Raw genomic sequence first — 12404 nt, 5'->3', positions numbered from 1 at the left:
TATGAGACAGTCTCTAACAAAAGGACTAATTCTTAAGAAGTCTGGAGATGGAAAGCTTAAGAGAATAATAATTTTTTCTTAAAAAATAAAAGGAGGCGTTGACTCTCAAAAATTTCTTCAGTGAGTCGATGAGTGGATCAGCATGGCATCCTACCTTCCAGCTTTCACATATTCCTTCCCCAGGTCTCAGCCCCTTTCTGGGATCATGTGACTCTAGACACTAAAACAGTAGACCCCGCAGTCAGTTACTCAATCTCCTTAACTGAATTCTTCACTCTCACATAGTATATCAATCCCACCTTCCACCACAGGCCCCCTCCATTGCTACTGCTCTTATTAAATTATTTAGTGGGCTACAAATAAACTCATCGATCAATTCCACGGTCTCTTGCTAGTATTTACAGTTTAAAAAGAAACACATTTGTTGTTTGACACAATTATGAACAAAACCTTGAAAGCTGGAAATTTACTGAGGTCTATGAAATGAGATTTGCAATAATAAATAATCATTAAGTATTTGCTCCAGTCCCACCCAGACATAGTCCATTACTTTATGTGCAACCTCAAATGGAAAGCTTATAACTATCACATTAAGTAATGGCTTGATTCTTTTTTTTTTTTTTAATATATTTTATTGATTTTTTACAGAGAGGAAGGGAAAGAGATAGAGAGCCAGAAACGTCGATGAGAGAGAAACATCAACCAGCTGCCTCCTGCACACCCCTACCGGGGATGTGCCCACAACCAATGTATTGAGGATACATGCCCTTGACCAGAATCGAACCTGGGACCTTTCAGTCCACAGACTGACGCTCTACCACTGAGCCAAACCGGTTTTGGCAATGGCTTGATTCTTAAGTAGACACATGCCAGCATCCAATGCTTCAATTTTTGTTTAGTGTTTTCATATTCCATGCCCTGTCTTCAGACAAAGTATAATTCACTCAAAGAACCCTTCATAAGTCCTAACTGATTTTACTCCTTTTTCCTCCTCTCTCTCTCTATTCTGGTTCCTCCATCCCTCCCTCTCCTTGCCTTTCTCCCTGTACCTCACCCCTCCCTTTTCCTAAAACCTAAAAAAATATATATATATGAATAAGAGTTTGAAAAAGGGCAGTTTTAAGTCCTTTGGTTTTCTAATATCACTATTAAAATAATTCACTTAATACTAATAGCAAAATTAATAATGTTTTTGTCCTGGCCAGTGTGGCTCAGTTGGCTGGAGTGTCATTCCATACACCAAAAGTTGGCTGGCGGGTTCGATTCCTGGTCAGGGCGCCTACTCAGGTTGTGAGTTTTGATCCCAGTCAGGGAGTGTGTAGGAGGCAGCTGATCAATGTTTTTTTTCTCTCACACTGATGTTTCTTTATTTTCTTTATTTCTCTCTCCCTCTCTCCAAAATCAATTGAAAATGGCCTTAACTATCTACTCTGAAAATCACCATTACCATCTATAGCTAAAAAATATTTTTCAAATCTCTAATATTATTGTTTTATGTTCATAGGTAAAACAATGGCTTCAAAATTTTAGCCATTTGTCATGAATGATGTAATCTATTTAAAACTGTCACATAAATTTCTAATGGCCAAAGACAATTAAGTCGCATTCATTCAAAATCCTGGGCTCTTAGCTACAAATTACGAGTTGCAAGGATGTGGGTTTTTCAGCTGTGCAACATAACTGCATATTAAATCCTAAGTAGAACTGCACATAAACTCATTTCCTACTTCATCTTTCTAAAAAGTGCAAATGCCAGATTAATTTCCACCAAATTGCTCTTCTGCAAGAAAAGCTTACACTGCTGTAAGATTTCATGTTAATGAGATAATTCGTTTAACATGAAACCAATGTTTGCTGTGTGCACTGAAATGTTTGCTATGAGCCTTACAAATATTAATCTATTTATCCTTGTAACAACTTTATGAGGTAGGTACTATTAGTATGATAACATATCAACATGCCTAGCACAGCACTTCATATATAAAAGAAAATAAATGTTGCCTGAATTTAAAGGTAATCCAAAAAAGCTGACTTTCATGAACATTTTTTTCAAACCAGTTAAATGTATTTGAGAGGTTGATGATATAAAATATTTTAACTTTCAGTTAGTTGCTTAAGGTAGCCACAACTGTTGGCAGCTACATGAAGCAGGAGGCAAGAGCTGATGATTGGTTGCTTTGTCTTTTAATAATCTCTAGTCACCACAGAGAAAGCAAGTTCTTATATAAAGGCACACAGAGGTGAACTTAATAAATCACCAAAGCAACAATTATTTAGAGCTATGATTGCTACCAGTTAGGCCATGAACTCAACAAATAAACATGCTTCTCATCCTAGGATGAGCATGGTTAAGAATATTTCCACAGCGGATTCTTGGGAAGTCAATCTGTCTACTGTCCTTACTGCTTGGCCATCAGCTCATTTTAAGAAGACCACATAAACCATTTCAACAGATGAATCTGGCTTTTATTCTTCGGGTCACAATGCAGCTTTAGTTCTTCTAAGTCTGTATCTAACAGGTATTTGCTCACAATCATCTAAGAAAACTTTTCTGGACACATGACCATTCTTCTCAACTCTCCTTCAACCATGTCTTCTCATAATAAATGTTTTCTTAGCCTCCCTCCTTCTCCTCCACCACTCCCTCCTCCTCCTCCACCACCCCCACCACTTCCACCACCATCACAAGCTCCAACTTTCCAATATTCTGTATGATTCTGAAGGATCCCTTAAATCATAAAAAATTAAAAGTAAGATCTTCCAACAAATATTTGATATAGGTCTGAGTCATAGGTTTTACATGGTAAAATCCTATTTATATACTTTGCTTCTTATGTATGGTTCTATATTTTTTTTGCTTGTGTATCCATTTGGGATTGTAGCTCTTTTTCTTCCATGATATAGGAAATCACTTCCATATTTTATATTTGTTTGGTTTTCTCCCAGGTTGATTGCTTTTCATATACCCATATATTATTCATTATGTTCTGGCCACTTGTCAATTTATCAGAGTATTTTCGAATTTTATTTAATTTTTATAAATTCAGCAATTTCACTGAAGAAATTATTGAGCAACGCAATATCTTACAATGATGCCTATATAAAACCACTACAGGTATCCTCTTCTTTTCAAAAGTTAATGTTTATGCCACTTTGCTTTTACAAAACACCTGCAATTAGTTCTTATCTGTTTTCACTAACTGAAAAAAATACAAAGAGGATTTTTGTTTTCATGAAAAAAGAAAAAAAGAAAAAAAAAAAGGCGAAAAGCAAAAACAGTTCAGCAAGCCATTATAGAGGTAGTGCACACCCTGAGTAGCAAGAATGGCACTGCTTTCATTATAAGTTAGTGTTATTTTAGGTTTTATGTGCTACTTGGCATGATTTGGTAGGTTACCTTTTGGGTCAATACATTTTCCATACTAATTAATGATACAGTTGACGCTTGAACACCACGGGTTTGAAGTATGTGAATCTACTTCTATGAAGATTTTTCCCCCCATAAATAATGTAGAAACATTTTCTCTTCTTTATGATTTCCTTAATAAATTTCTTTTCTATAGCTTATTTTATTGTAAGGATACAGTACATAACACACATAAAATACAAAATGTGTGTGTTATAAACTGTTTATGTTACCAGTAAGGCTCCCACTCGACAGAAGGCTATCAGTGGTTAAGTTTTGGGGGTACTCAAAAATTATGCATGGATTTCCGACTGCATGGGAGGTTGGCACTCCTAACCGCCCCCCTTCCTGTTGTTCCAGGTTCAATTGTAATTGCTTTTTCACTTTTCAAAAGATTTCATAGGAATGCTCTACTTTCGGATGGGGGGAACCTGTAATTACCATAGATTCCTCTACAAATTGGTTTAATCCAACTGTTTGGCCTGTAAGCTCTAAACCCTTCTAATAAATTCTAAGTCTGGGGACACTACCCTTTCAGAAGTGACAGGTCAAGCTCTAGTCACTTTCTACACTGCGACAGAGGGAGGCAGAGTCTTCATTATATTGCAATAGCTTTTTTTAGGACCTCAACAGTTCCCTAAAAGGGGGATCTCCATATGCCATTATTCTAACACCTAAAATTGTCCTTTGAAACAGAATTGACAGAAAACTGAAAAACAGAAATTAGAAGTGATAAAATTAGAACAAAATTGGAGAGGTATGGGAAAGCGACCAGCAGAAAAGTAAAGACCACTTTCACCCCTCTATTTGAGCTGGTGCCATCAATGTCCATGCTACAGACCCTGCTGGCTTGTTTGATTCAACCTCCACACTGAGAGGTCACTGTCATATGCCTGATCCCCTACGGGAGTCAATGGGTACCAGTTTCACAGTCAAGAACTTGCCTATTCGCCCCTTCTCTCGATTCATGAGAATGGAGATGGACCAATCAATGCAATTTTATCACCATTAGTGGAAAAATAACCAGGAAAACCTGACCTGTATGAATTTAATTTAGGAATAACTCCTTGATAGGCTTGGATCAGAGAGATGTAAGAAACCAGGCTCTGCTACTTACTAGCCCTCTGTGTGTGACCATGGATGAGTTAATTTTTCGGAGCTTTAAGGATAAACCACATTAAGGTAGAGCTTGACATTAAAACTAACAAACAAACAAATAAAAAACCCTCAGATGACACCAGCCCCATCCCCTCCCAGAGATAAAAGCTGGGAGTAAAAGTATAGGGATGGAGCCAAGTCTACCTGTGTTCCCATCCTGGTCTTGTAGCATACTAGCTGTGAAATATTGGGCAAGTGACAGTCTTCTCCTTCTCCTAAGGCTGGGATAATGAATTGGAGCATTTAGCTAGTGCCTAGTGCACAATGAATGCCAATAAATGGCAGCTATTTTTAACTGTTATTATGAGAAAGATATTATCATCATCACTGCTGATCAATGTTTCTCCAAGTGAGGTCAGGGAACTGTGAATATCAGAAAGATCAGGCATGTCTGTGGGGGACAGGGGGATCCCATGTCCCAGCCCAAGAAAGCTCTCTAAGAACGGCACCTGGAAATATTCACTTCCGAATCAAACTTCCTTGACATGCATACTAACACTTAAGAATAACTGATCCAGCTGGTCTTGTGTGTGTGTCATAGTAAGTTAGGACTTATCTTCTATTGATAGCACTTCTTCTCTACCATGCTAGTAGAATTACCCAGTATTTTTAAAAAATATATTTTGGCACTGTTTTGGACCTAGACATGAAATTGACAGGCTCCAGTCGGTTTGTTTTCCGATGGCACCACTTTGACTTTTCCCCCCATCTCTGACCAGAAGTTGGCACACTTATGGCCTTGGTCTGTGACCAATTTTGTATAATCCCAACCTCCAGTGGGAATATGTGTTCAAAGGGTTGTTTAAAAAAAAAAAAAAAGAATATGCCTGGCCTGTGTTCTAAGTAGTTAGAACATCAAGGGTTCAATTCCTGGTCAAGGGCATGTACCTGGGTTGTGGGTTCACTCCCCACCCCCGGGGCACATGTGGGCCAATCCAAATGTGTCTCTTTCTCCCCTGCCCTCTCCCTTTCACTCTCTGAAAAGCAATGGAAAAAATATCCTCGGGTGAGAATTAGCAGAAATAAAATAACATGAGAAAAAAATGAATGTGATAGAGACCAAATGTTGCTCACAAAGTCTCAAGTATTTACTGTCTGAACCTTTACAAAAAAGTTTGCCAGTCCCTTAGTAACCTGTAATTATTGTGTGTGTTTTTTTAAATCATTACCTAAGGATGTGTGTGTGCTTTTTAAAAAACTGATTTTAGAGAGAGAGGAAAGGGAGAGAGAGAGAGAGAGAAAGAGAAACATCAATCGGATGCCTCCTGTACACACCCTGGCTGGGGTTCAAACCCACAACCTAGATATGTGCCCTGACCAGGAATCGAAGCCACAACCCTTTTGGTGCATGGGACAATATTCTAATCAACTAAGCCACTTGGCCAGGGCACCTGTAATTGTTTATAAATTCCAGGTTTCAAAATAATTTAGTTAGAGAGAGAGAGAGAGAGAGAGACCTGAGTATAATAGAAAATACTAGGTATTTTCTACTGCACCTAATTGAGGGAAGTACCATTGCCGAAGTTTCTGATGGGGTGTGTGTGTGTGTGTGTGTGTGTATGTGTATGTGTGTGATGATCAAATTGTTTTTGGTTGCAGTTAAAGGTTTTAAGTCCTCAGGGTTAGGTCTGGGGTTAAAAAGGGCAAATGGTTAACAATTATGTATTAAAACTCACACTGAGTAATTTTTGCAATAAAGGTTCCTTGGAGAATACAAAACCATATAAATGATCTCTGATGTTTAGAAGTTAATAAGTAATTTTTTCATTCCAAAATAGAAATGAAATCTGCTGTGTATAACATACATTACTGTAAGGAAAAATGAAGTCATCAATGCCAAGTACTTCAAAAGCATTATTCAAGCAAAATATTTTAGTTATACTAACAACATATTGTATTGACCATATATAGGTTCTTTAACAAGTGCCTTGGTACCTAATTTCCTCCAACCTTGGAAACTAGTCCCTTTTTCCTTTGTGTGTGTGCATGTGCATATGTATGTACACATGTGTGCATGTGCATGTTGGAAGCATAAGAAAAGGTATGAGATGCCTCTGCCCTTTGTGTCACCCATTAATGGCTTCTTCGTCGCATCTGTTTATAATATGTATTCTTTTATCCTTTTCTTGTTCCTGGGAAATAAAGCACTTGATTAAATTCTTGCGCAAAAACGAACAATTAAGGCTGATTTAAAAAAGAAAATTTAAGTAACAATCTTTCCCTGTATCTTCACAAAGCACTAATTTCCAGGGATTCTGTGACTGTTTTGAAGAAGCTCAAGGTATATTCATTTTACAATATATTGCAACAATCTTGCAAAGAAAAGAAACACCTTCCTAGGCACGTACACAAGAAAATTACACTCGAACATGTTTTCATTACATGAGACGTGCTGCCGGCACAAACCACAAGCAGTGTAAATAAATACAAGCTGGCGCGCTGCTGAACGCATCTTTGCCTTCCACCACAAAGAGAAACCCCTGCACAGCGCACACCATGTTGTTTCAGCTTGGGATGCCACGAAGACGGGTATTAGGCGTTTGTGTAAATAGAGGCAGGAGACTGTGTGTGTGTGTGTGTGTGTGTGTGTGTGTGTGTGTTAGGAAAAGAGGGTTGTAAGCAGGAGGGGTGGAACTTGACAGGAGCAGCTCTTTGAGAAAAATCCCTTTTTCTTTCCCATTCATTCTTTCCAGATTCAATGCCTGGCACAGTCCTTACAGTTCCTCCTTGGCTTTTCATTCTGAAGACAACTAACAAGCTCTCGAAAACTTCCTAACGTGTTTTCACACACTCTTTCCCCCCACTAAGGCACCGAACCATTCAATATTTGTTTTATACAAAACAACAACTGCAAATTATGAGCCAGTTTCCTCATCCCAAAGACCCTGTGTGTCCCAGGCTTACAAAAGGGATCCTCTTGTAAGTGTGTCCAATATGAACACAACGCTTGGGTATTGGCACATGGGAAAATAATAGGTTACTTTGTTTCCGACAATGTCCACGCTGTCACCATACATTCTGTTCTGCAATTTCACGCCCCTCTCGGAGAAGGTGCTCTCCTCACCACAAAGCCAATGCAACTGGACACCCCCTGGCCTTTTCGCTCTGGACACTCCGTTAATAAACATGTAAGGGCTGGACGAGGACGCTCTAAGCGGACCCGTTTCCTTTATGCATCATGGTCCCCGTCCTCCAGCCGCCGGGAGAGCGGTCCTGCAGAGGGATGCCCACCCCACGCCGGCCTCCCCCGGGCTCCCAGCCCAGCACCGGAGGGAGAGGGGACAGACAGGCGGGCTGAGAACCGGTAGCTTTCAGCTCCCACCTGCAAGGGAGGGGACGGAGGGGGGGAAGCATGGCAGGAGAGCGGGGTAGAAAGGTGGGCGAGCGGGGAAGACAGAAATGGATGCTGAGGGGGTGGGCGCGGTGGGCAGGAAGGTGGGGAGCGCGGGCAGAGGGATGGGGGGAGGGGGGGAGAGCTGCGGATCCGGGGCCCCGGGGATGGAGGCGGCAGGGAGAGGGGGCGATCGGGGGGCCCGCGGTCCTCACCGTTGAACGCCACCGTGTCCGCGGCGGCCTCGTCCTCCTCCTCCGGCTCCGGCTCCGGCTCCCCGTTCTCGGAGTCGGTGTGCATGGGCTCCTCGGCGAAGTTGACGCCCTTGCTGGGGGTGCCGCCCCCGGCGGCGGCGGCGGCGGCTTTGCCCTCATGGCCGGAGCCCCGCGCGGCGCCCTTGCGCTCGCTCTCCCGCCGCAGGCGCGTGAAGTGCTGCAGCGCGAACTCCAGCAGGTCCGGCGGCTGGTGCCGCAGCACCTCCACCGTGAAGCCCTGCAGCAGCTCCGTCAGCCCCGCCGGGATCTCGATGCTCATCCTGCCGGCCTGGCGGGCGGCGGGCGCCGGCGCGCCGCCCTCGCCCCCTCCCCGGACAGGCGTCCGGCCCTGCGGCGGCGGACGGTGCCGGCGGCGCTACCGGCGGCAGGCGCGGCGCGGTGGGCCCGGCGGCCCGGCTGGCCCGGCGCGCGGCTCCTCCTCGGGGCAGCGGCGGCGGCGGCGGCGGAGCGAGCGCGGCCCGCGGAGGGCTGGCTGCATCTCCGGCTCCTCCCGCTGCCGCCGCGGCCGCTCCTCTCTCTCCCCCGCCCCCGCCCGGCGCCCCGCCCCCGGCCCTCCAAGGCGCGCGGCCGGGAGCGCCCGCCGGCGCCCACGTGACCCCGGAAACCATGGCAACCGCGCCGGCGGGCGCCGCGCGTCCCCCGGTCCGGTGGCTGCGGGGCTCGCGGCCGTCGGCGGGCGCTGGCGGGTTCGCTGGGAGCCCGGCTCCGGCGCGCGGCCTTGGCGCGGGGCGGTGCCCGTCCCTCCCGCTCCACCGGCGGCGCTCGCCGGCCACCTGTCCGTCCGCGCGCCCCGGAGTGGGCGGGAGCCGCGGGGCCACGTTCCCGCCGGGAAACTTCTGTCGCCACCTCCGTGCTGGCGGCGGCGGCGTTTTATCTTCTCCCGAGAATCTAGTTGCCTTGATAAGGGTTGGCGACGTCTTTTGTTTGAAGTCAGCCGAAACCGGTTTGGCTCAGTGGATAGAACATGGGCCTGCTCCCTGGTCCCGGGTTCCATTCCGGTCCCAGGTTCCATTCTGGTCCCAGGTTCCATTCTGGTCAAGGGTTCCATTCGGGTCAAGGGCGTGTACCTTGGTTGTGGGCACATCCCCAGTAGGGGGTGTGCAAGAGGCAGCTGGTCGATGATTCTCATTGATGTTTCTAACACTGTCCCTCTCTCTTCCTCTCTGTAAAAAATAATTATATATATATATATATATATATATATATATATATATATATATATATATATATATATATATATTTAAAAGTCATAGAGTGGCACTGGTTCTCAGGTGGACAAAGAAATATTCCCCCCCACCCCACTCCCATCTTTGTCACGCCTTCTTTTTCCCCCCAACCACATTTTATCCAGTTTTTCTCTATCCGTTTGGTCTATTATGTTTTGCTCTCATGATACTAGTATTCCATTTCCACCCTATTCATTGACTACTACAATATTTATTGAAACAAATGCACCATTTATTGTGAGGCACTTGTCGAAGTTAGTTCATACCCTTCAAATAGGACAAGGCAGACACTAGAATAAAATGTCCTAGTTAGGACAGATGGTCCCAAAGCAAGGAAAACTTTGCTTGCTTGGACTCTTATTCTTCATTTTAAGACTTTCCCTTAGGCCTTGACTAATTTTGAATGCTTCAATATAAGGAGAACAGAGTTAGAGATGTGTGTTTTCAAAGTAGAAATCTTGATTTTTTTAAATGAGGCTAGTTCCGCAAATGTTTACAATTTTGAATTATACAATTGTCTTTTACCAGTTAAGTGCTATTTAAAAACACATAGTTCATTTTCCACAATGACCATCATATTTTTGTAAACTAGAGGCCCAGTGCACAAAATTCCTGCATGAGTAGGGTCCCTAGACCTGGCTGGCAGGTCTCAAGACCTGGCCTATCTGTAGGGCGAGCAGTGGGGTGATGAGGGGGGGAGGGGTGGCCTGCTGGCACCTGCCTTGGCGTGCTGGGAGCAGCTCCTGCGTTGAGTGTCAGCCCTCTGGTGGTCAGTGCACATCAGAGTGACCGGTTGTTGCACTGTTTGGTCGATTTGCATATTAGGCTTTTATTATATAGAATAAAGTATTTCAAGGGCAAGCTCACTTAATTATTCTGAGTTATCTTTCTACCCACAAAAAAGAGTAAATACAGGACTCAGGAAATTCAGAGACTAAAAATTGAGATGTAACAAAAAAGTCACTTTTATAAAAAATATATCTTGATACTAACCTTTTTTAGTAATCCAATGTGAATTCACTCCATAAGTGAAAGTTTTCTCTATTTTCATTTCTTTTCAAGCTCATGTGATTTTAAATGTGGTAATGTGAGTATTAAGCATTTCAAGAGGCAAGCTTTTAATAAATACCATGATCTCACTTGCATGGCTTACAATACTAACCAAACTCTAACCATATAAGCCTTATTATCTTTATACATGTAGTAATTTAAGACAAACTTGCATTATCTGTGTTTATTCATGATGTTTTTATTAAGATTAGCATTGTTCGCACATAGCAGAAAACACAAAATACAGTGGCTTAAACAAGATAGAACTTACTCTATAATGTAAACTGTGAGCAGTTCAGGAATGCTATGGTTCCATGATCATCAGGCGCCGAGGCTCTTTCCAGCCCCCTACTCTGTAATTCTCAGTTTGTGGTCCAAAATTACCACTCCATTTTCAGTCATCTCGTCCACATTTCAGCCAAGAGGAAACTGGAAAAGAGAAGGGAACTTGCCCTTGATCCCACACACACCCCATAGAACTCACTCCAGATGGACACATCTATGGTGCGACAAATTGCATCTTCCAAAAAATGGCTGCAAACATATCTATCTCCTGTATCATGTGCTCTTCTACAGTGTCACTGCCACTCCCCTATCAATAGTTGAAGTCTTATTTCCCACCCCCCTGTGAATTGGGATGGGCGTGTGACTACTTAGACAGAAGTCCTCCAAGTGTGACAGAAACAGCGAAAATGTTTTCATTCCGTGACGTAGTTGCAGTCAAAGTCCTGTCATTCCCTGGCTGAAATCCTGACCCACAGGATAATCTGTGAGCATAATAGAAAGGTTGTGTTAAGCCTCCCAAGTTTCGGGGTAATGTGTTACACGGCAATATTAACTGTAACACCTGGCTGTAAGGAAAGCTTGAGAATGTAATCTTCATTATGGGTACTCATGTGCCAAGTAAACATTTGCAGATTAAGGGGAATTGATTCTGGGAACAATAATCAAGGTCTGTCACAATGCTTAACACCCTTTCCCTCAGAAATGGTAGGGGGTAAAAAAAAAAAAAGCACTCCTTTTCCAAACATTTACAATAGTCATATTTCAAAGTAGCATCCTACCTTGTGTTTCAAAATGCATTTAGTCTTTTTTTTTGTGTGTGTGTGTGTGAATTTACTGCCAAGGTCATGTGGCTGTCATTTCTTTAGGGAGATAGAAGGAAGTCAAGCATGAAGTGCATAACTGGTTAGATGACCTATGTATTTCAATAGTCTCTCCCATACTGTTATATTGTACAGTTGTATATCATGAGAAGAAGACATGTTGGATTTAAAATATCTCTGCAAACAGCTCTCTTATAACAATATTTATTTGCATCAATTCTTAAATCAGTAATCATGACCTGGAAAAGTAAAGCTTGATCATGACCTTCCTATTATGTTAATATTGTTCTCAGAACAAATGTGTTCACGTTTCAAATCATATTCTGGCATTTATTCACTATCACATAAACGTTTTGGTAATGTATGATTTCCTTTGCTTTCATTTTCAGGATATTTCCTTTTGAACCTTAGAATACAGTGACAATGGCTTAAGGGGACTATTGATCTTTGAATTCTTTAAAAGGACATTACTGATATTGATTTTTTGGTTGTTGATTTACAAAGCAATTTGCACTAGTTTCTCTGGGAATCAGAAGCAATTGCAAAAGAACTCCAAGCGTTCAGTATTGGAATAAAATAGAGTGCTACCAAATTTGGGAAATTAAAAAAAAAAATTGAACACAGATATAAATTTATTTATATGCAGCTGCCAAAACAGAATAATAGTATGGGCAAGTCAATAGTTTGGGCAGGTTTCACAGTGGATGATAATAACTATGACCAATCAACCACACAGCATTTCTTTTCTATAGGTAAGAGATATCGTGATCAAGTGTCTTTGTTGGAAGAAACATATACCCTCTCAAGGGAAAAAGGCAAATTGAAAAGACACAGGAGCTGTGCTTGCACAGA

General features: G+C 42.7%; 1 protein-coding gene across 2 annotated transcripts in view; it reads right to left on the bottom strand.

The window, feature by feature from the left end:
• Positions 1–8681, bottom strand: part of PRKAR2B (protein kinase cAMP-dependent type II regulatory subunit beta) — a 56430-nt gene extending 47749 nt beyond the window's left edge. Inside the window, exon 1 of one of the 2 annotated variants that reach the window (XM_036429724.2) lies at positions 8111–8681. In XM_036429724.2, coding sequence (XP_036285617.1) covers positions 8111–8429 — 319 coding nt within the window. In that variant the 5' untranslated portion in view covers positions 8430–8681. The remainder of the gene's footprint in view (positions 1–8110) is intronic. The other variant, XM_036429723.2, reaches the window with a different exon arrangement.
• Positions 8682–12404: the final 3723 nt, after the last annotated feature.

Source organism: Pipistrellus kuhlii, unplaced genomic scaffold (genome assembly GCF_014108245.1).
Source record: "Pipistrellus kuhlii isolate mPipKuh1 unplaced genomic scaffold, mPipKuh1.p scaffold_m20_p_10, whole genome shotgun sequence".
NCBI lineage: Eukaryota > Metazoa > Chordata > Mammalia > Chiroptera > Vespertilionidae > Pipistrellus > Pipistrellus kuhlii.
Note: the sequence above shows the minus strand (reverse complement) of the source record. Positions and strands in the feature narration are given on the sequence as shown.